Source organism: Podarcis gaigeae (assembly GCF_964106915.1).
Source record: "Podarcis gaigeae genome assembly, chromosome: 10".
In the NCBI taxonomy this organism is placed as follows: domain Eukaryota; kingdom Metazoa; phylum Chordata; class Lepidosauria; order Squamata; family Lacertidae; genus Podarcis; species Podarcis gaigeae.
The window spans coordinates 20200489-20225506 of record NC_139686.1 but is presented as its reverse complement, the minus strand read 5'-3'; the positions used below and the strand labels follow the sequence as shown (position 1 = coordinate 20225506).

The following is a 25018-nucleotide window of genomic DNA, read 5'->3' as shown; positions in this document are numbered from 1 at the left end:
AGGGCAACTTTGGTAAACACACGAAAATAACAGCAGCAGCGACAAAACCAGAATGAAACCCTTTACCTGGATCAGATGACATGGCAGTCATGTATGCAGATACACACACGTCAATCTAGTGCCGTTAAGCGTGCAGAGACTCGGTTTCGCAATGAGCAAGGATCATATGATAGGTTCACAACTCCTTAGCTGTGAGCTTTGCTGACCACATCTAGGAGGAGTTCTGAAATCATTACACACTGGAAGTTTACACTTCAGCGGGCGAGAGTCATGACCAGACCCACTGTCCCTTGAGGCACAGCTGTTTTTGCGCTGTGGAGTGTGTATCGGCAAACATGCAAACGAGCAAGAAGTGGGGGGTGGGGGGTGGGGAGCACAAGGTTTCATTCCAGCTAAAAGAGTTAACAGGGAAGTTCAACTTATGTAACTTTCAAACTGCCGGAGAAAAGCACTCTGTAAAACTACAAAGGCTGTTTTCATCTAGTGCCTCAGCTGCTTAAAAACTCTGAACTCTGTCACGGTTTAAATGCAATAACAGCTCTTTCCACAAGCTGGCCAGCAGTTTCTTTTTTGCCTCCTAAACTTGTGGTTATTTTGCCTTCTGCAACTTCCCTGAATGAGCAAACATTTCAGCTGCTTATTGGAGGTGAACTGGGGGGAACTTTTTTTTAAAAAAAAAAACCAAATCAAAAGGAAACTAAGAGTTGTGGTTATATACTAATTATTAAGAAATCCACTGATGTATAAATTGTGGTGAACAGAAAGGAAAACCCTCTTGCACACTACATTTAGATAAAAACAGAGTAGCATTTAGACACACATTAGCAAAGATAAAACTACTCACAAAACAGCCAAACCACTGGCCCACAAATAATTTTGGTCTTGGAACATCGCTAGGCTCAGCAAGTTTCATTTTTTAAAAAATGAAAACGAAAATTTTCTAGTTGTAGTTTTGCCAAAACAACACCTAGCAAGTGTGATACTGCGAAGCCCAAATTATTGCCCTGTGCTATTTGATTTAACAAGGATATTCATAGCTGTCTACTTCTACTTATAGAAACTGAGTTGGAAGAGATCTCATGGAATCATAGAATTGTAGAGTCGGAAGAGGCCACAGGGGTCATCTAGTCCAACCCACTGCAATGAAGGATTTTTTTGCCCAAGGTGGGGCTCAAACCCATGACGCTGAGATTAAGAGTCTCATCTTATAGCAACTCAGGTCCCTGATAAGCAGCCATATAGGCTCCTAAAAAGTGGTTTCACTTTTTTTTAAAGGGGGGGGAGGTCTATCCTCTTTCCAAGAGGCCTACTTTAGGAGTATGAATGTAGCACCATTTCTGCTGTGCAAACCTACTGTTTGCATTCTCCAGAACAAATCTTGGCTATAGGTCATAGTTTGTTTGAAGCAAGACAAACCACAGGCCTTGGTTCGGATGTAACAAACCACAAGCCTGGTTTGGGATGCAATGCTAAGCTAAAGGTGGGGTACCTTTTTCAATCTGAGGTCACATTCACTTCCAAGCACATCACCATGGTCCATCATGGCAGCCATAAAGTTCTGATCCAATCGCCTTGGAATGAATGTTGAATTCTCCTCAAATCAACTGTCTGGGAGCCCTCAACACTGCCTCCAAGACCAGCCCAGGCAGCTCAGGCAGGGAGACTGCTGGGCAATGTAGTGGGTGCTCCTGCACGTATGCTCAGGAGTCCCACTGCCAGGGCTGGATTTAGATGAAGAGAGGCTACTCCACTTGTGAGGCCCCTCCCAACCCCCCACCCTCATGACTAGAAGAAAATGAAAGAGTGTTATAAACAAAATTGAATGACGCCAAGGATGATGATGGGTATTTAAAATTCTGCAATTCACAATTTCTCCTCTAAAGGACACCAGAAAACGTTATCGAAATTTGTTTACAAACTTGCACAAGAACTCAGTAACAGGTCTGATTTCTGAAGGACTTTGCTGACCTTGTGATAATGACCTAGCACACGGATTTATATCTCTAAGATTCTGCCCCATAGAGCCCCACAAAAAATATAAATCAAGTTGGGCCCTAGAGTTTCAAATTGGGACACACTGGCTGGCCCTGGGTCTTATAGTTGCTGGGCTCAAGTCTTGGGTTTGCAATTTTGGAAGAGGGGAGACTGCCCGCTGGGGGGAGGGTGGGCTGGGGAGGCCCCCTAGATTTAAAGGCCCTAGGCTTCAGCCTACTTAGCCTATACATAAATCCGGCACTGCCCACTGCAAAGCAGGCAACTGTAGCACCCTGCTTGTGGTTAACGCTTAGCTGGAATGAAATATTCAACGCAGCAATAGAGAAATTAAAATAGTAATTTATTTGTCAGACAAATAAATGAGAGGCACAGTGGTATATGGTTACCAAGCTCTGGCCTGGCCTCCTGCCATTCTGGCCAGCACTTATATTTCCTTAATCCAGCCCCCTTGCTCCTCCTGTGGCTGCCTCTATCCAATCAGCCTGGTTGAAATTCCTATTGGCTGTTTGCTAGAACCAATCACAAAAGATACACCCATTTCCTTTTAACTTTTATGGGAAACAAAAAGCTATATATTCTTCTATCTATAAATGACAAATAAGTAGTAATATATCTTACATGTGTCTCAACAAGGAACCTTAATTACCAGCTCACCTCTTGCCCTCCTTGCCCTATTGCCTTCCAAAACAGATGGTTAATCTTAACTTTTTATCTTAGAGAGATGTCAAGGATCTTAAGTTCACATCATCATTGAAAGATCTCCTTCTTTTGGAGGTCTTTAAACAAAGGCCTGACAACCATATGTGTGCTCTAATGATGTTTCCTGCTTGGCAGGGGGGCTGGGCTGATGGCTGACAATTTCAGGATAGTTACAACTCTTACAACTATATGAAATAAGAATCCATCATTTCTTAAATCCTTTGCATAATTACATTTAAGCCAATATATTTAATACATTATCATAGGTAGCTTTTTAAAAGAATAAACCTTCTCAAAGTAAAAGGAATGAACAGTTTACAGCCTCAAAATAAAATAGGAAGAAAACCTCTTCTTCTGTTTACACTCCCCTTCTCCAGCCATTTGCTCTTGGCCTTTTAACCTTAGGAAAATATGGCTCAAGTTTAATGGGAGGCACATGGTTTTATTTTACTATTTACCAACTCTTAATTTAACCACTCTTACAGCTTAATTGTACTTTGCAACATGCAAGGTCAGTGTCCTTGCTCTCAGCCTGTAATTCCCTTTTTACGACTTTGAGAATTGTTTTCTGCTATAAATCAGGGGGGCCCCCTTGTCTAGGAGAATAAACATTGCCAAGGTTCTTAGGCAGCTGGTCTTCTGCCTGGCATAAACATTTGAAAATCTCTAAGCTCTTTTTAAGATACAGGCCCTGATCAAAAATATAAGCTTTGATAAAAATGCAGGCTTATGATTAGATGCCTCACAACCACAGGCACCTGGTTCCTCCTCCAGTGTACCTGGGGTCCTCCCTCTCTCACACAGGGGTGCTGTGCAACCATGCCAATGTGTTTCAAGTGTTCTGAGCATTTGAATTACATTAAACAGGGGTCTTCAAACTTTCCACCACAGGGTATACCTGCAACAACTAAAAACTATGGAGGTTTATGTATAATAAGAGACAACAAAAACTGTGGTTTTTTAAAAAATGAGAAAAGGACCGACTGAGAGGCAGAGAGAGTTGATTGGGGGCTCTGTAAACTACCATAGCCCCAAATCAGCTTGCTGTCTCTTCTTGGCTAATGTACAAGTGCTGAACTCAGGGTGTCTGTTTAAGGCCAGGGGTCAGCAAGGTTTATCTTGCCTGGGCCAGATTGGTCCCGCAGAGATCCCTCCGTGGGCCGGATTGCGCATGCGTGTGAGCGCGCGTGCCTGCGATTTCCGGTATCTGCGCATGCACAGACGCAATTTCTGGCGCTGCAGAAGCAAATCCCCGCACCGCACAGTACTGGTTTAGCGCAGTGCACAAGCGGGCAGCTCAGTTAAGGGGTGGCCCCTGGTTTAAGCTATGCCTTTTCCTTGCCCTCAAACTTTATATTTACAAATAAATATTGTAAAATACTGTAAGCTACCAGAGACATCATTCCAAAGGAAACTAAACCCAGGTAAGCAAACACATCCCTGAAACTTGTCATCACTGGAAGTGGGTTGGGCATAATTTTGGGTAATTTTGGGCTGGGTAATTTTGAAATCAAAGACCAACTTTTTCAAATAAAAATAAAGTCTACATATTGGCATTTTTAGGTTGAAGCAACAAGGTGAAATTAAGGGCACATCCATACCATATGAAACACATTTCAGGTATGCTATTACAAACTCATGCCATAGTTAGGGAAAATAAAAGTCTTCAGTATAAAAGATGGCACAGGCTTATGTGAAAACAATTTCACTCTCAATTAAAAGCTTGGTCTATCATTCCTAGAAACCTCAGTTTTCTAAAAGGAAAGTTAAGAGATCAACTGCTTTATCCGTGGATGATTAAAAAGATAAGGGGATACATGAGAGATTAAGGGAGATACAGTGCTGACCATCTCATTAATCTAATCCAAAAAGTCTACAACTGATTTTGTACTTAGCAGTGCTTAGACTAACCAAGGTCAATGAAATAAAGCTGTTCAAGCGCCTAGCAGGCAAAGCTCAGATCCCTCCACTTTGAAATGGTAATAGTAAATTCACACACTCCTGTTGTAAAGATGTCAATGTGGTGATCAGAGATCAAACTACAATAATTTTTGTTGTGCCCATTAAGATAAGAAAGCTCATTGTTGGTGCAGTGATTACTCCTACACTCCTTTCTATTAACAGAATTTTAAAAGCTCAAGAATCAATGTATTTGCTTCTTTGTAGAGAAGACAGTATGGAGTATGCGGGATGCAGATTCAGTTCTTCCCATGTGTCCCCCACCCCCATCCGCAGAGCCCTTGTTTACAAACTGCTTCCAAGGCTGCTCAGTGTGGTAGAATCTAAAGCCAAACTCCCATTTACAACAGCAAAGCATCATCCTCCCATTATTATGAGGAATTTTCAATGACTACAGCAGGGGTAGGCAACCTAAGGCCCAGGGGCCGGATGCGGTGCAATCGCCTTCTCAATCATGCTGGCCAAATGACCTGGAAGCTGTACACCAGCTCCCTCAGCCAATAAAGCGAGATGAGTGCCGCAACCCCAGAGTCGGCCACGACTGGACCTAATGGTCAGGAGTCCCTTTACCTTTACCTAAAGGTAAAGGACCCCTGACAGTTAAGTCCAGTCCAGAGCAGCGCACAGAAACGTCATTTACCTTCCCTCCGGATAAATAGACCTATTTATCTATTTGAAATTTGACGTGCTTTCAAACTGCTAGGTTGGCAGGAGCTGGGACCAAACAATGGGAGCTCACCCCGTTGCGGGGATTCGAACCGCCGACCTTCCAATCAGCAAGCCCAAGGTTCAGTGGTTTACACCACAGCACCACCCACATCCCATTTTAATTGATAAAATAACACTGAATCACTGAGGCCTCAATCTAAAGGTGTGTGGGTGTGTGGGTGTGTGGGTGGGTGTGGGTGTGGGTGTCACTAGCTCCTATTTTTAAGAGGAAGGTATCCTACAGATCTTTTAAACAATCTGAAACAAAGAGCTTAATATTTCTCCATTTTAAAGGTTATGTGTTCCATTTAAATTGCTCTCCACATTAACATTTCTTTTGGTTTCTCTGATGCAACACCAGTTTTAATTAAAAGAAGCAGAAGAACACTACATGCAGCAGGTTCCAGATTCAATCCCTCAGAGGCCAGGTGGCCCCTGGAATGTCTTGCAATTCTTCTTTAGAACTCCCCTCGGAAACGAAAACATACACACATAGAACTGAATAATGGTTTCTGATGTTTTCACTATTAGTTATTGGCAGCAAACGCTATACTAGTCAATAAACAGGGTGTAATGAAGTTTTTTCTCAGCAGAAGTGGTTAGATAAAGCTTGTGATGAATAGAATTTATTGAACCACCAAACGCTAGCAAGTTTAGGCGAGTTTAAGTCAGAGGTGCTTGGGACTTTTCTTCCAGTTCATCACTATATAGATAAATGGGGATACATTTTTCCTTTATCTCTGGGTAAGGTGGGGGGCAGGGAGTACAGACTCCCTACCCAATCTCAAAAAAATATGAACACTTGTCCAGAAGAGAAGAGTTGTCAAGAAATACAGAGAACCTAACTGGCAAACAGTTGTAGCATACAGGCGGCAGCCATCTTAGGCACGTCCAATTGAGGTGTGGGACCTTTTGGACCTGGAAGAAGGCAAAACAGGGATGGAACAGAGTGGGGTGTGCTTATATGCGCTCAGCCTACGCACTCGGGGACCGGGAACAAAAACACTGTGCAAAATGGCCGTCGCCTGTACAGCAGAAAGCATGTTCCATTTACAAAAGCATCTGTATATAGGCAGATGGAGGGTTTTATGGCAAGGCTCCAGCATTTTCAGACCAAATGAGGGCAAAGCAATGCTTATTTCATACAAGCGGTCAGTCTGTAGGGAAAACAGACTTGCGAGATATGCAACGGCTCTATTCCGGATCAAAACAAAAAGGGCTTTCTGTAAGTAGCAGCAAAGCATTGCTCGCAAGGGCTATGTAGGAATAGTGGCTTCTGTTATCAGATAGCCTGGATAAATCTTCTGGCTCCCACTAGGGATAGGGAAGGCCTCATTGCGACCACAATTTTCAAACTTTTATGTTGTATGTATGTTGTAGTAGTTTTCAAGATAAAGAAGCCTCTGTCCAAACTAGATACCAACTTCCCGCCACAATGCGTCTGAAAGAGGAACACCAGCCTGTCATGGAACGTATAGGCAGCTTGCCAAGAAAAGTCTCTGTACTGTATGAAATACCCCTCACATAAAAAGTCTATCTCAAAAGAGTTCCTTGAATTCCCATCAATCTCAAAATTTGTTATTTATTTAAAACATTTCTGTCCTCTTCAGCCGAACAAGGATCCCAAAGCAGCTTACAAGTTATCGATGCCCCTCAGGGTCACAATCAAAATATATGATCAAGGGTTGTGACAGAGGCAAAGCAAAAAACCTTTGGATAAAAGCAGAGGATGTTGTCTTCAAGATTAAACAGAAAATAATCTGACAGTGAAACAATTCAAAGGCAATTCATGGTGACTCAATGGCCATCAAAGATCATATACGAAAAACAGGTGGTTATCCTGTGGCACACCAGGTGTTTCTGGAATACAACTCACATAATTTGCAGCGACTGGTCATGCTGGCTGGGGCTGATGGGAGTTGGCATCCAGTGACATCTGCAGGGCCAGAGTTAAGCCCCGCCCCCGGCCTTAGCGCTTCTAAATGGTGAACCCACAGCCTAAAGGCCAGATCAGGCCCACCACCAGAAAAATCAGTGGTACCTCTCGTACCATTATTGCTAGGAGGTCTTAGCACTCCTAGGTCCCTCCTAAAAGACAAGTAAAGCTGAAAGAGCTTGCATTTGAAGTCATAAGATAAGGTAAAGCCATAACTTGATATTTCTTCCATTTGTTCTCCCCAATTCTGTTAAAGGAGAACAGCTGAGCAAGAACACTAGATACTAAAATGAAACATCCCACCAGTGGACATCATCCCTCTCAGTGGACATTACTCCCTCTCAGGGCAACCCCAAGACAATACCACTTGTACCCCATCTTTCCTTGACTGTCATTAAAGAGCTTTTACATTTCTAAACCATTTGAGTCTGGCTGCTTTTCAAATGGCAAGTGGACAAACAGCCTCATCCATAAACCCCATCGGCCACCCAATTGCCTAATCATGCACTCTGGCAATATAATTTTGGAACTCTTCACAATCTGTATGGGACGGCACACTATTTTCAGGTCATCTGCAACCTGGGTTACCTTGCCCCTGACACTAGTAAATTTCTGAACAACTTGTACGGCAATGGTCCACATGCAGATAGCTTGAGGGACCCCACTATTTACTTCCCTCCACTGTGAAAACTGTCTGTTGATTCCTTTCCTGTTTTTCAGCCAATTTTGATGGAGGTTTGGTTTATATTATGAACAAGAGAAAGAGAAACACTGTGATTAGGTTCAGGTCTAACAGAAGGAAATATTGCTTCACACTACATGTAAGTAATGTATGCAATTGATACAAAATATGATGACTAGACAAATTCAGAATGTATTGGTAATGGGCTATCCTATAGTTTGTAACAGTGAATGTGAACTCAGTTCTCCTAGTGTATATCTGTAGGTAGACAAAATGATTCCATAAGTTAAAAATCCTAAGGGCGAGGAGAAACTCCAACATAGCCTAGTGAGCATTGAGCATGCTAAGTGGAAGGAATGCAATATCCTAAAAGATAACACGGTTGGGCTGGAACACTGAACAAGAGCTGTCCATATTGCAATATTTTGTTGCACTAACCACTTGTTAGCTATAATAAATAAAATATAACTTGAAATGGATAGAGGTAAAAATATCATTTCCAGTTGTTGGAGACAACAAGTAGGGAGAGGTCACCTTCATCATGCCCTGGGCCGACGTGTTCAAATGAAATGTTAGATTCTGATGCAGCTTTGCATTTCCCCAGCAACAAAAAAAAAAAAACAACAACTGGCATCTGACAGCTGTGAACATGTTCTCACATATTATAGAATTAAATCATCTGGACAAGTGACATGAAAAACAGATCAATATGCAGATAATAGCTTTCACATAAAAGGCTAGAATAAGCTACAGGTTTAAAATCAAGCCATGTTGAATATTCCAGACACACACGTATTGATTTGTGGGACCTTTCTGTCCCCCATAAAGAGGGAAGGGAAACAGAAGAGTTTGCTGATGCAGGTAGCCTTAACATTTTAAGGAGGAGGTGGCCAAGGCGTTTTACCAAAGGGAAAAAAATGTCGCTGCTTCAAGTGGTAGGTTAGCTGCCCTCAGCAGCCTACCTGTGTTCATTTGGGACAGAATGCCCCATAGGAACCATGGCTATATCATGATGTAGTACAATCTTCACCAATGTGGTATCTGCTAGGTTGGTGAAGGCTTTGGTCCCCACTCAGGTCTCACATGTAGCTCCTAAAAGCTGTCAGCATGCAACAGCAGCCACATCCTGCAAAATGGCTTCGACTAGCTGGCAAAAGCAGGTGAGGGTAGCCGATGAGTCTTAAACCCTCAGTGAGATAGAGACTTCCCCTTCATGAGAAGGCAGGCTCTGGCGGATTGAGCAGACAAGACCAATAGTAGGTCCAATGATCAAGAAAGTGATTTCTGCATGTGCTGCGAAGTGAGGGTAAAGGTAAAGGTAAAGGTACCCCTGCCCGACGGCCAGTCTTGACAGACTCTGGGGTTGTGCGCCCATCTCACTTAAGAGGCCAGGGGCCAGCGCTGTCCGGAGACACTTCCGGGTCACGTGGCCAGCGTGACAAAGCTGCATCTGGCGAGCCAGAGCCGCACACGGAAACGCCGTTTACCTTCCCGCTGGTAAGCGGTCCCTATTTATCTACTTGCACCCGGAGGTGCTTTCGAACTGCTAGGTTGGCAGGCGCTGGGACCGAGCAGCGGGCGCGCACCCCGCCGCAGGGATTCGAACCGCCGACCTTTCGATCGGCAAGTCCTAGGCACTGAGGCTTTAACCCACAGCGCCACCTGCGTCCCGCGAAGTGAGGGACAGATGGCTAATAAGGATAGTCCTAAGAATTCTATGTCATGATGTAGCACTGTTCCCCGTCCCAACTTTCAAAGGGAATGCCACTGGGATGCTGACCAGATGTTAACCAAGCCACCTCATATTTAGCCTACCCGACTCAAAGCTTTGATTTCACCCATCCCAAAAGTTAAACCAATGTTGAGAGTGTATATTTTTTTTGCCCAACTCCCTGGAAACACTGAAAATCCATGGGCTGGATAATATGCAATATATGTTTAGATTCAATAGGAAGAAAAGGCTATAGAATTCAGTAATGAAACACTTCCTAAAAGTGCTGCAGAATTTCCTTGGGGGGGGGGTGGATCTCCGTAATATATGAGGCATAATATATGAGGCAATGCTATGAAGCATCCTTCAGATACAATACATTCCTGCCTTAGCATGGCAAACGAGGCTCACACAGCCCTTCCAGCTAGGATTCTAAGGTCATTACATTATATTTGCTGTTAGCACCATGTGGAAGCATGGCCTGTTTTGTGAAATATGAAACAGACTCTTATTGCACACACAAAAACTAAAGACACAGCACAGGAAACAAGCAGAAGAGGTCACTTGATGCACTCTAGAGGACAGAACATTGATTTTTTTGTTAGTAACAGCCAGCTGCATCCAGGCAGACAAGATTAGCAGCTTCCAACATGGGGGAGGATCCTTTTAAAAATCTAAGCCTAAACTGAAAATGCAGGTATTAATTGGTAGAAAAATATGACCAATGATTATTTATTTAATCCAGGCTATTAAACTGTGACTTTAATATTGACCAATGGAAGGATTCCCCCCCCCCATATATACCCATCTTAATTGAGGTAGTCATTCAGAGGGGAATAAGAAGCCTGCATCCATATCAGACTTCCTCACCCACTGTCATTACAGGGAGGATGAGAAATATCACTTTCCCGCTTACTCCTATTTCCCTGAATGCTGCACAACTTGCTTTGATTGTCTGTGCTTTGATTGTGCGGAAGCAAAGGCTTTTTGAGTGAATATAGCTGAATGGTCTACTGAAACCAGGAAGGGAATGTGGACACATCCAGTTCAGGATTGTTGTGCCTTGATTCGGGGTCCACGTAAACCTGGAGCTGGTCCAAGCCGAATTCATTCTTAGTTGCATAGTTACATTTTATTGCCAAAGACAAAAGGAAGAAGAAAGAAATTCAGTTTTTACAATCTGACCATATTTATTTTTTAAAGGAACACAAAGCGAACAGCAGCTTCATCCTGTCATGTGTGATTATGTTGATCAAAAAAGCAAAATCCTGGCTAACAGCAGAATATAACTGAAACAACTAGCTGTGAAGAAACCAGAAGCAACTAATATATCACTTTGCTGGATTAGTTGAATTTTTCCACAAACAGAAATATGCAGGGCTTATTTCTAAAGCTGGGTGTGAACTGATTTGCCCAGGAACAAAGCAGCTGTAGAAAACTTAAGCTAACAAGGAAAACTCAAGTGTATACAATATCTTTTTATTATTTTTATTTTTATTAAGCTTTTTCAAAAAATAGAAAAGAAAAAGAAAACAAGCAGAAGAATAACATAGAACAAAAGTACAAGCCTACTAACATAAACAACAACAAACAAACAAACAAAAACAAAACAAAAACACAGACATTCATAACATAACATAACAGTGTTTGACTTCCCTCCAGCACGGTTTGAGCTTCATTCCCACATTATCTTCCTGCGGTGTCTTTTTGTCACCCTAATCTACACCTCTCAGACTTTATATATCACCTACTGTAATTCTAATATTTTTTAAATTTGTTTCTATGTATGTAATAAATTTGCTCCAATCATTAATAAATTTTACTTTTTTTGATGCCTGGTCTTCTGTGTCATCCTTGCTAGCTCTATATACTCAAATAACTTGGATTGCCAGTCTCTGATGGTAGGAATATTGGAGGTTTTCCAGTTTTGCGCTAGCAGTATCCTGGCAGCTGCCATTGCGTATTGGAACATAGTTTGATCTTCTGGCCTAATCTCCTTCCCGACCATCCCTAAAAGGAAGGCTTCAGGTTTTTTAGGGAAGGTATATTTCAAAAAAAAATTTAATTCATCATAAATAAGTCCCCAGAACCTTTTCACTTTTTCACAGGCCCACCACATGTGATGGAAATCACCCTCTTTGGACTTACACTTCCAGCAAGTTTTATCCCCCGTCTTGTACATTTTTTCTAATTTCATAGGGGTGAGGAACCACCTGTACATCATTTTTTGTAAATTTTCTCGGAGATCAACACATGCCGTGAATTTCATGTCCTTGTTCCAAAGTTTCGCCCATCTGTCGTAGTCTAGATTATAACCGAGGTCGATGGCCCATTTAATCATTACCTCCTTTACCTCCTCATCCTTGGTTTCCCAGTCCAATAGTTGGTTATACATTTTAGATAGGAGTTTGGAGTTTCCTTCTATTATCTCCACCTGAAATCTGGACTTTTTCTCACTCATCCCTATTTTTTTATGCTCGTTCCATAAAGAATTAATTTGATAGAATTGTAACCAATTTGTTAATTTATCTTCCAGTTCATCGTAAGGTCTGAGCTTCCACCCTTTGTCTGATTTTACCAGTAGTTCCTCATAGGTCCATCTTTGACCTTCCATATTAAGTTTTTTAATTGTATACAATATCAAAGTACAGTGGTACCTCAGAAATTGAACGGAATCCGTTCCAGAAGTCCGTTAAACTTCCAAAGTGTTCAGAAACCAAGGTGCGGCTTCCAATTGGCTGCAGGAAGGTCCTGCAGCCAATCGGAAGCCATGGAAGCAGCGTCGGATTCCAAAGAAAGTTCGCAAACTGGAACACTCACTGCCGGGTTTGTGGCATTCGGGAGCCAAAACGTTCAACTCGCAAGGTGTTTGGGATCCAAGGTATGACTGTACACAGAACTGCGGAGCACTAGCTTTCTGCCTTTAGGAACTTTTTCCACCTTAGCTTGTGTGCCAAGGAACTTTTTTGCATGTGGCATGGATTTCTTGAATATTGTGGATCAAGGTCAAGTGTGTGAATACAGTACTCCCTACCTCAATAGTGCATTACAGAGGAAGCTCTGCAGTAGACAAGCAGCCTTTAACAGAACATTGGAGGCTGCCTTATACAGAGTCAAACCATTGGTCCATCTGCTTGAGAGGCACCTTAAAACTACACCCAGAAATAGGATATTACACCTCCCTGAAAAACTGATTCCTTCACCATTTTGCAGGCAATTTTATTGGGGTTTTTCCTGGTTTAGCCACTGGTTGTGCAAAATATCATCTTACCATTTTCACACTTCTAAAAGAAAATAGGATGCATCTAATGGTGGCACTGCAGTAGGTGGAAAGTACATAAACTAGAACAAGTTTTGGGCAGGCAAAACACATTGCCCCAACTTGAATGTAAGCACTTTCTACTAGTGCTAAGTCACCACAATTCCCAATTTGCGAGGAATTGAAGAAAAGGGGAGAAACATCAGAATTTTACCTTAGCTTGCAAAAGTACAAATCATATTATATCTCAATGATTTTTTAGATTGCCCAGAAATGGCAAAAACCATGTCAGCTCATTTCCCCTCCAACATGGAATGCTGTTCTCACTCCCTCACTGCTCAGAAGTTGAAGGCATGGTTTGTAAGCAGGGCCCATGTCTTTCTTTCTTTCTTTCTTTCTTTCTTTCTTTCTTTCTTTCTTTCTTTCTTTCTTTCATGCCTTTTCAAACTGACTAAAGGCTTTAACCTTGAGTCAGAGAGGCTCCTTTGAAAACAAAATCCCACAAGCTTTTAGCAATATGTTTTAAATTAAAACCTTGAAAATGTAACAAAAAAATTAAACTCTGCAGGGCAAGAGCCTGAATGCAGTAGATGAATCTAAGTCATGCCCAACAGCATTCCAGAATAATGTGTCAAAGGGAAAAGCAGAAAGCCTTCTCTGTTTCTGGGAAACAATTGGGTCAGTTTTATTTGCCATTCATTTCGACTCTATACATTTAGTCAAACTCAATTACTCGATGTCAGACTTCCTTTTGACCAACTACTCCTTCCATATGTGAGCAAGAACACACATTAAGCATGTTATGTTGTGTGGCCACATTTCTGATATGACAAAAGAAATAGGACAGTGCTTCTGCTTCTATAGAAAGAAAATCAGGATTCATTTTTGACGTCTTTTGTAACCTTGTAGAACAGCATTAATAAAGACTCTTGTTCCAAATCGCCAGAGGGAAAGATGAATTTCCTAAAGTGAGTTGCCTGAATGGCACATGTAAAGGCTATGACCAGCAACCAGCTGGGCCACCTATCATACAAGTATAAACATTACTACTTGGAAAATGAGTTCCATTAGAACAAAGTTCATCAAGCTAGAAAAATATAAAACTTAGGACCAACAGCATTTCAGAATGCAGCATACAGACTTTTGAGCTATACAGGTTAAACCTCCAGGATTTTTTTCTTTTTAACAACTGGATTTTTAAAGTGATGGCATAGCATTAATTCCTGCTCATCCTAGGTTCATGTTTCTTGCTGGACGCTCAGCATGAGAACAGCTGGAGCAAGCAGATCATGCACCCAAGTTATCAACTAGGAAAAGCCTACATTAAATGGGCACGGGCATCTCCATAAGGGTTCTGCACCACAACCACTACAATTTGTGTAACAGTGGTACCAAGAAAAGGGACTACCACAAGTGTGCAAATTACAGCTGTGTACAACCCCGCAGATGTGGCAGCACAGGTAGAGTTTCATAAAAACAAATGCCAGAATCAAATTAGCTAGATACCAATCACATGTGAAATCAACACGCTATCACAGAACAGAACATCTTCAGGGTTTCAGGCCAGGGAATCTTTCCCAGGGCCCAGCTCTACCAGGAGATGCCAGGGACTGAACCTGGGGTCTTCTGTGCGCAAAGCAGATACTCTACCACTGAGCCACAACTCTTCTCCAGCTTACTTCTGAGTAACTGAGGGACTTACTTCTGAGTCAACATGTATTTGTGAGCCATATACCACTACATAAACCCATAGCATCTAACATATTGAATTAATTGGTTATCATAGCCCTATCAACGCGCACAGTTGCTCTGTAGAAAACCACAGGCCAGGTCCCAGGCCTAAGGAGGTTACCGTCAAAAACTCAATAGAGGAGAAACAGCAGAGGTGATAAAGTAACATGAAAGCAGTATGTGATTGTTTCAGTTCAGTGCTTCAGATTAATTATAGGTCAAGTTACTGTATATGGGAATATAGGAGCTGGTGGCAAAGGTTTCATGGAAAAAGTGAGCTGGGCTAAGAATCTGAAAGAAGTGGTGCCACACAGGTGTTCTTGGAGGCAGTTCCAAGCATAGAATGGACAAGGGAGGAAGGCGAGAGTTTTTTGAGAAAGCAACAGACCATTAGACGGCGATAGGTGTTTGGATGGAAGAAACAAAGATCACAGGTCATATCAGGAAAGCCACAGAGAGTTCTGAAGGTAAGGGCAATGAACTCCCGCTGCATTTGGGAACAGACAGAAATTTAAGGAAGCGCATCATGAGGTCACAGCAATGAGGGAGGCCCAATTTCAGCAGAAAATGCTGCATATAAAAATGTGAAATATAATACAATGCACCTTAAAAATTGACATATCCCATGAGAACTAAACTCAGAACTCCTGCTCATACGTATTCACTGCATTAGAAGATGTTGTGTGTTGCTCCTGAGCTTGGGCTCTGCTGAACCTCTCTGGGGAGGGATTTCTGTGGCTGTTACTCAGAGAGCTTTATGAAAAAGGCCACCCTTGACTACCCACAGATTGAAAGGGGGGCCTATCAAGGGGGCAGTCTCTAAACTAAGTCAGGCTCACATCACTTTCATACAAGACTAGGATTTGCTGCCACTCTTTTTTAGCAAATGAAACAAAAATCTAACAATGAAACATCTGATACCTCCCCCATTTCTGCTTCCCAGCCTGGTGATTCATGAACCATTTTCCTGTTCCTCCCAGACACTGACCTACTAACATGTGAAGCACACGAACAGACAGATGTATTGGTTGAATTAAAAGACAGGCAGAGCTTAATTAATAGGTTACATCTTCACATATAAAATAAATATCGTAGTCCATGGATATTTGTAGCATATGAGCTCCAAAGTGGTAGAGGGGTTCAGGTACCCTAACACAAGCAATGCTGCTCTTAGTATTTTTTTGTTACAATAATGCTTGTACCCTTGTTCAGTCAAAGAATATATCTTATTTGTACACAAAAACATTAACCATGCATTGGACATAAACCACACACCCAAAAATAATTATAGTAAAAACCATCACCAACCATACCATTTTTCTTAAAAAAGCATCAGGAAATGAATGACACTTTCCCGTGTTGCCCCAGCTTTTGCTTTTACTAAAACACAGCGCATTGTTTCCTACATGCACACACCCCCTGAAAACTTGTTCAAAAAAAGTCTCTAGACAATAATGTCTAATGGGGCGAGTCCATGATGTTTGAAGAGAAATGAGCCTCCCTCCTGTCCAGTCATTGCTATTTCCTGCATCATCTGCACACGTACCTCACACCAAAACCACATTATCTATTCTGTTCCGTAACAGTACCATAGAAATTAGCAGACACCTAAAAGACATAAATCTTTAAATAGCAATCATGTTGATATCATTATTCAATGAAACGCAGCATGCCTATCTACCATGTCCCTCAGAATGCTTTGCAGAAACGCAATGTAACGTACATTAGGTAACATTATCTAAAAGCAAATTAAAGTGATGTCTGTCAAGACTTTCTCCTTTTAAAAAAATAAAGCCATAAAAGAAAGCCACTGAAAAATAAGACAATAGAGCCTTGCCCCCTCCCCCATTTTCTTGCTCCGCCATACAGAAACAAACACACACACACACAAACACACCCTCTTGCTGATCAGCATCTATAGAAAGAATGGCTGACAATAAGAGCTCATTGATAAATATCAATATCATAAGCCACATTGGCATCAATGAAACAATAGCACCGTGCATTTAGTGCTTACCTTTTATGAACTGAATTCGCTCCTCTTGGTGAGAAATCGCTTATGCTTTCGATTTTTTTTTAAACATCTCTTCTTGCGTCGTTCTCCGGCACACTAATCCAAGCCTTCCATTAACACACTCCATTGCAGATAATTGCAGGCAGCACACACTACCCTGCTTTCCCCAGTTCCCAACACAGCAAGGATAATCACATTCCAGTGGGGAGCGAACAGATGGTGGATTCCATGGTAACCAACCCTCCTAAGGCTATTGGTAGAACTGTGTGACTACAGCTTATTTGGTAACAATCACTCTTTGTGCTTCAGCTTTGCAAATCCCCAACGATGGGACCATACAGCGTTTAGCACATATTGGGCAAGGCTAGCAGGTGCTTTGCCATGTCAAACAACACTGCAGCATAAACAAAACCGGGTTTAACCTTGATGATATGTTCACCCCGGGCAGGCTTCGTGTTCCAACAGAGCAATCATTTCATTTATTTTAAATTGCTTGCCTACCCCACTGCAAGGGCTTGAGGCAGTTAACAACAAAGGGCAAGCATATACAGAAGTCCAATTAAAATCAGATTAGAATTAAAATAATGCAAAGTACATACCAAAGCTTATCTAAAAGTGAGCTTCCAACTGCTTACATGTATTTACTATCTTACTCCAGGATTTATTATTTAGGTTAGAGGTTTCCAGATGGTGTGGAAGTGTGCTCATTCAACCTTACTTTTCAATTAATTGATGTTATTGCAATGCATGCAATTTATACTTCATAAGCAAAAGCAAAAAAGGCTATGATTGATCACCACGGGAAAACAAAAAAACCAGGTTCCTAATGTAGTGTAAAATATCTATTAGTGTCCTGTAGCAACAAATATAGGAATAAACACTGACTTCTCAAGTGTGTTAATGAAAAGATGTACAACAAAGATTGCTTCCATATTGATTTGCTAGAAAAAGTGGTTTATACTACTTGGCAGCCTTTGTTGCATGCTGTTGTTTTTTGTATTTTCAAGTGGCCTTACCAAGGAATGCTGCAATATTCTAATATATGAATTTATTAAGCAATTAAATTGCAAGTCCTTGAATTTGGCCTTAGTGCTTCTGCTGGATTCATCTGCCTCCGTATCCACCAAGCCTAGAGTTGACTGAGCAGCCAAAAGTTCTCTCTGTTGCATATATTTAAACTTTGGGCAAGAGGGAATGTTCTGAAAGGCCGCTGTGGATCACTGCTATGCCTGCAGCAACTCATCTCACCTAACGTTCTCTTATACCACAAGTATATCTTATAGTAATGCAGCATAATAGCTCGCTGAAGCATGCTTAGCAAAATCCCCTTGAGGGATAGAAGATGGGAAAACGTTATTTTTACAATCTTTCCTGAAGAGGAAAAAATGAAGCTTTTTGATGGTAACACATCCAGAGATGCTAATAATGGTTGCTGCTACATATCAAAAAGAGCAGGTTGACCATACGTTTCTTTTTGACTGTGCATAAGTATAGCCTCTTGCTCCTTCTGTTTCATACACACAATACTGCTGTGGCTGGCAAATACATCAACTGATCGGCAGGGCCATCTTAAGCACTTCTGGTGCCATGGTGCAAAGATCCCTCCGGCGCCCCCTCCCTTTCCCAGAATTTAGAACTCGGGGTCCAACTTGCGGACCACCTCGTAACCCCGGGAGTCGCCGCCGATGTGGTGGCCGTGGCACAGCTGGCCAGATCGCCAGAACCCCGCGCTCGCTTGCGAGGTTCCGGGCACCCCCCCTCCTCCACTGCCTGACAACAACAGCCTGCTGCCGGCGCTCTCGCTGCTGCCCAGTGGCTCGAGGAGCAGGAGGCGGTTGCCACCCCGCCACCTGTGCCCCGGGGAATGGTGGTGGTGGGGTGGCAGGCACCAGTGACGCGGAGGAGGCCCCTCGGGAGCCGCTCACTCAGACGGCAGCAGCTAGGTGGGCAGTAGCTGAGGGGATTCCCACAGCCGAGGGAGAGGAGGCAGCGGCCCATCCTCGGCCAACGCCTCTGAGTTGAGGAGTGGCTTGTGGGGGCAGCGCAAGCAGCAGCAGCACCAATGCACCCGCCCACAGAGGGGGCGGCCCAAGGAGGGTAGGAAGGAAAGATGGTTGGCGGGGTGCAGCTGGGGAGGCCGCCGGCAAAGCCGCGCAGCTCCCCCACTCGCTGGAGCGCCCCTGAGAGGTCGGCACCCTGGCGCAACAAGCTACTAAGCCCTATGGGAAAGACGTCTCTGCTGATGGGTAATCAAGAACAGGTCTACACAACCTAGAATTGGCGCACAGGCCAGCTGGCTGCAGCACCTTCCCTAGTGGAAGCTATCTGGGCAAATTCCCCCTACCCCTTATTTGCAGCAATGATTGCCATGAGTTGCAACATGGATCCCTCCACATGGGCTGGGCCTTGTCATATCTCCTATATAGCAAAACACAGCATAAGAAAGGGAGCTCAGACAGTACCCACACTCATGAAAAGTGGAGATAGCAGAAAGCCCGCATTGCTTTGCTTTCCCCCGATTGTTTTCAAATTCCTCCTAAAAGTGAATAATGATGGACACAGGCACACCTCACTAGGAGGGCATTCCATAACCAGGGAACCACCACTGAAAAGGCCCTACCATGGGTCAGTGCCAACCAAGCAAACCCTGGTGGTGGCACCACTTACAAGGCCTCAGCTGCTGATCATAGCTTCTGAGATGGTTCATACTAGGGAAGGCACTCTTTAAGGTAATTGGTGCATGGTCCATGGTGTCAAAAACTGATGAAAGGTCAAGGAGAACCAACAGGGTTCCATCCTCCCTGTCTCTCTCCCAGTAGAGATCATCAATCAGGGAAACCAAGGCTGTTTCAATGTCAAAACCAGATCTGAAACCAGACTGGAATGGCTCTAAAATGCTTTCTCCAGGCAAACCTGCAGCTGGCTGGCCACTGCCCTCTCAACCACTCTTCCCAGGAAAGAAATATTAGAGACTCAGCCTGGGAGAGGGCAGCCCCTAAGTTGTGGAACTTCTTCTCCACAGAGATGCACAGATGCACCAGGCGCCTTCATTATACAGCTTTTGACGAAAGCTGAAGATACACCTCTTGACTCTGGCTTTTAACAACTGAAATGCACATTTTTAGGACCCACCTTGCTTCTGTTGTTGTAAGTTGTTTTTAACAAACAAACAAAAATGGAACAAATTCTATTGGTTTCTAGTGTCGATCTTAAAATACTGAAAAGGCTCTTACTCCCTTAATTCTCCCCAGATGAAATGAAAAGCTACAAACCCTTTCTAGACCTAAGCTACTTAATACCAACTAGTGAACTGCACAGAGTACTTCAGCAGCACTGAATTAATTGGCCACTAAGAGCCTTCTGTTATTAATAAGCCCCATTAAGGCACCAAGCTTGTCAGACTGATCAGAAAACACCGCTTTCAAGCACTGCTCCTTTCCTGCTGAAGAATATATTTGCCATAGGAAGCAAGAGATCTCTGTTCCAGGAAATTAATAGGACACACGTATATTTATCTTGAACAAGCACTATGTTTATTACTGTTCTAGATGCAAGTTGTACAAATCCTCAAACAAACAGCATTGATAGACCCCTACTAGGAATGGATAGCAAAGGGAATATTTATAGACTTCTGCATGAAATACATCTCAATCTGACACATGTGTACTGAAGCCAAGCTACTTTTGACAGCTACAGCTACCCTTTTGACAGCTACAGCTACCCACAGTTATCTTCAACTTTAATTAGAGGTATCCTTTTAAAAACAAGTTTTTAATATCTGCGGAATTAATTTCCATGCACGTTAACCACCTGCTGAGAAGGAAATGTTCATTCTTCATAGCATAGGTGGTGTGGATGAAGAGTCACACACCAGCAAAGAAGGGACCTAATATTCTTCAAGAATTAACAACATGGAGATTTTAGAGAATACAGTTTTGCTCCTTGAGGCCTCTAGCTAATAGGAAACCTCTGAGGTCTGTCTCGACATGCATGGGCTGATGACAGAAAGCAGTAAGAGCAGAAGCAGCGTAGTAGGGGCCAGTATGAAGGAAGAGGGCAGATAAGAGAGAGTCTTAAATCAAAGACAATATTGGATCTCCCAGATCAAGGACAAACCTTCAAAGACTCTTACAAGCTACACCAGGGGGTCACCAACCTTTTTGAACCAGGAGAGACAAGTGCTGTGGGTGCCAGCCATAAAACAGCTGCCATATGGGGCACAATCATGCAATACTGATTACACTTACACACACACACACACACACACACACACACACACACACACACAGATGGCCACCCCACCATACCCTCCAACACAACATGGCCGAAATATGAGGCGCTATCTTCCAGGTCTCCACCTGTGTGTGAGTTGCATGACCTGCACGAGATCATGGACCCGAAAAAGCATGTTTTGACATGCTGCATGAGATCACAGACCTGAAGAAAACACTTTTTGAGGGGTTAGATCTTGGCCCCAAATCACGTAAGAGCAAGGTGCCCAAAATGGCTGCCATTGCCTCGCAGGAAAGAATGGGATGTCCCAGTTTTTCTGGGGCAGTTGGGTATGCACCACACTCAATCTTTTACACACTCACATTGCTTTTTCACCTGCTCTCTCTCTGTCACACTCTCCCACCTTCTCACAGATTGCACATACAAAACATACAGAATTCCCCACCTGTTTCCCCTCCACACACCAAACATCTCTTCCTCTCCTACCCGTGCATCTCTCCACCCCCTCCCTCCCTTTCACTGGGCTGGTGATCCACCTCTGATCTAGGAGTAACTCCTGATTGTCCTTGTCCTGTAGGTCTATACAGAGTGAAAAAATATTAAAAGATACAAAGCAGGGCCCCTAAGAAACATTTGTCACGCTTTTGGTAAGGATCAACAGAGGCAAAGTCTTAGCAAGCAAGTAGGTTACCTGGAGGGCTCATACTGTTCAGTAATCACAATAATAAGCTACATTTGTATAGCGCCCATCATCCAAGAATCACCAGGTAGTTTACAATACAAAAACACAAAAATATATAGCATAATAACAAATAAAATAATCCACCCACCCTTCACAGTTTAAAAGACTATAGATTGTTTAATTAGCCAAAGGCATGGGAGAAGAGAAATATTTTCGTCTGGTGCCTAAAGATATAATACGATGGGTGTTACTGAGTTTCAAGTCTGGGGCTTCTTCTACTGAGATTTTGATGGCCTGTTCTTTCTTTTCTTTTCTTTTCTTTTCTTTTCTTTTCTTTTTTTGGATGACTTTACCATGTTCAGATGCTGCTACCAAGTTTCCCGACATTGCAGTTTGGTGAATTTATAGCATTTCTTAACCTCTTAACTGTATGGAACAATTGTTCTCCAGTTCATGTGCTCCTCTCCATCTCTCCACCCTTAAGACTCTCACTAGCTGTTCTGATTGCCTTTTGGAGGTTTCATAACATCTTGCACCTCCATCCTATGATATTCCACACTATCAGGCTATTAAGATACTGGAGATACTTCACCCCCTTTCTATAAGGGAACTCTAAATTCTAAGGCCTATACCAAGTACATTGCTATTAAATATTTATGGAATGGTAGTGTCCAGAGGTCAGCAATTATGAACCTATTGTGCTGAGTGCGCATGGAACATGATAAGCTCTGTTGCAAAGTTATTACAATATGAGAGAAGGAAGCTGCTGAACATATCTGAGTGTCTGATAACCAATTGCAGTGCTTGCAGCATGCCTAACAATTATCCATAATAAGTGACATTTCGGAGTACACGATATTTTGTCAGCAATTCATGCTGCATCACTCCTACTCTCTCTTCTGTAGCTGGAATTTAATGGAATTAAATCTTGCCAGAATTCCTCTCCTAGGTTACTGCATATCTTTCTCCAAATACTACTGAGAAATTAGGCCTCGCATATTAATTTTCTGAGAAGCTGGCATGAGGCTCCATTTTATAAGCAGTTTAAGCTGAAATCTAGTGGCCTGAGGCAGGTCCTAGGTCAAGGCAGCAGCTCAGCTCGCTAACATGCCAGGTCTTGGCATTTGATCATGAAACCACAGCATCTAATCCATCTGTGACCACAGCTGTGTGCCTTAGCGTCAGTCCAGAAGAATCAAGCAGAAGAGCGAAGGAAAACAGCACTATCCTCAATATCTTGTACATAAATAATGAGTCAGTCTGCATGGTTAACAGGTTTTCCTTTAATTAACAGTAATGTTAGTCAACAATTAAAATTACTTTTGCTTCTGAGTTTCAAGCCAGAAACTTTGGTATATGTTGAAGTCTCTTCCTCCTCCCTCAACTGTCATCAATTCTCTAATGAAAAGAGGAACAAAAAAAGTTCCTATATTAAAAAAACAAAAGCCCTCAGCTTAACAAAACTAAAAGTGTACCAAGACACATAATAGACCTCAACAAGATATTTCTTTTCAAAACTGACAGCATTTGTTAGATTTTGACCAATTAGCTTTCTGCAGAAATTTCTTACTACTATGCCAGAACTTGGGATCTGGTCATTAATTTCCCATATCTAGCTCATCTCTGGCCTGTGCTATCATGCACAGGATAGGAGAAAGGGGGGAAGGAAAGGAGATAAAGAGGAAAGGAAAGCAGATAAAAGAGAAGCATTCCATCAACAAATAAGACTTCGCCAGCTAATCATAATGAAGGAGGAACAAGATAACAAACTAGATATTTGTAGACTAGGAAGCAAAATGAGAGAATAACATAGCTTGAAACTTTAAAAAATAGGTCAAGGTTATCAATGACATTGTCAGGGGAGTGTTTTGCACATGGAGAAAAGCTCATCTTGGGAACAAGAAACCTTTTGACACTTGACTGATAGGACAATATCTTTGGTTATCCCTGTATAGCCTCTTGTGGGCATTTTTGCCTCACCAAAGCCAGCCATCTCAAATACATCCTGATCCAACATGAGTACCACCACCAGCAATCTCTTTGCAATTGAGAAATGAAAAGGATTGGATTCTAGCTGCAACTTGCATGAGCCACTATATATGCCACAGTTGGTTGATCTGCATGACTGAGCTTCCTTATTCATAGTATAAGAGAATGTTTTGTAATAGCAAAACATAAAGCATTGGTTTTTCTTTTGTTTTTTTAATCATCTCCAGACTGCACATGACCAGTCTTTTGAAAGAAGCATGTCTCTCAGCAAGCATTTTCTTCTCCCAAACTAATCTGCGGACTTGGGAGGGAACACTGGAGACAACTGGCTACTTAAAACTGCTGGGAAATCTGTGCTACATTGGGGTCTCCAAAGGACTTCTGAAGGGAAGGGTCACATGAAAAAACAGACTGAATAGTTTGGATGAGCTGTAATAATAAACTCACATATACAAAGACAAAAGAAGTTCACCAAGGCGAAGTATCAAAATTATTGTAATAGAAAACTCCAAGCACTAATGCATTTAGACCCCAGACACTTTTCATTAGGGAGTATAAAGCACATTAGTAGACTCCTCAGTAGTTAGGCTTCAAAACTTCAGTTTAGAAGTAACTAAGCAAAGAAGACATATTAAACACCTACTCCGACAAGACTAGGAAGATCAGACAAATATCTGAAGCAGTAATTGGCAAGTAGATTTACTTACAGATCCCCATGAACATATACATCAAGCAAGGTGTCAACTACACTTCTTAGTTGTAAACGTTTCCTTCAAGGAGGTTAATGTACTGGGAAGCTCAGAATATTTCAAAAAAGGAAGTACTGAATTTCATCACAGTTCCCCCCTGTGATGTGTGCCAGGAAACACGCAATAATGATTTAAAATAGAGCAACAGTCGTTTGCAGAGAAAAATGCTAAAAATCAATTTTCAAAGAGTTTATCAAAGTTTTAAAACAAACTGTTAATGTATTAGGCACAAATCTAAGCACTTCTGGGTCCTATTGATTTCACTAGGTTTAAGTACATGCTTCACTCTTCAAGGGAAATAAAACCAGTGTTAGGTTAAACTCTTGGCTGCTTTATCCCCACTCCCCCTGCCCTATTGCACAGGTGAAATTTGTGTTTACTTACTGCATCCCATTTTACTTAAGGCTGTTCTGCTACTTCAGCTGGAGGAATAAACATTCTTTTGATCAGAAAACAGAAGTGCTATGCAGCAACATCAAAGAGAGAATACATCCCACACACAAGGAGAGATGTTTCAAATTGTGGGTTAATTATGATTCTTCTTCTTTTATTATGTTCTACTGGGGCGGGAAAGATGTTCTCTTGCAGCTGCTGCTTACAGCCACATAAAGGTGTAAGATACTACCAAAAAATGTTGGATTTATTACACTGATATCCCACCTCTGATCCAA

The 25018-nt window shown here is 42.3% G+C and overlaps 1 protein-coding gene across 12 annotated transcripts in view; it reads right to left on the bottom strand.

The window, feature by feature from the left end:
* The window catches only part of FGD4 (FYVE, RhoGEF and PH domain containing 4), a 105085-nt gene that overhangs the window by 51139 nt on the left and 28928 nt on the right, over nucleotides 1-25018 (bottom strand). For 2 of the 12 annotated variants that reach the window (XR_014555573.1, XM_083700141.1), the window contains exon 1: nucleotides 67-272. The exons of 3 other annotated variants lie outside the window; for them this stretch is intronic. Coding sequence is in view for 2 of the 9 variants with exons in the window: in XM_083700141.1 (XP_083556267.1) it covers nucleotides 67-91 (25 nt within the window). In the remaining 7 variants the exon portion in view is untranslated. Of the gene's footprint in view, nucleotides 1-66; nucleotides 273-16697; nucleotides 16905-24305; nucleotides 24388-25018 lie in introns of those variants that run through there. 7 more of the 12 variants (XM_083700145.1, XM_083700139.1, XR_014555574.1 and 4 more) reach the window with 6 other exon arrangements.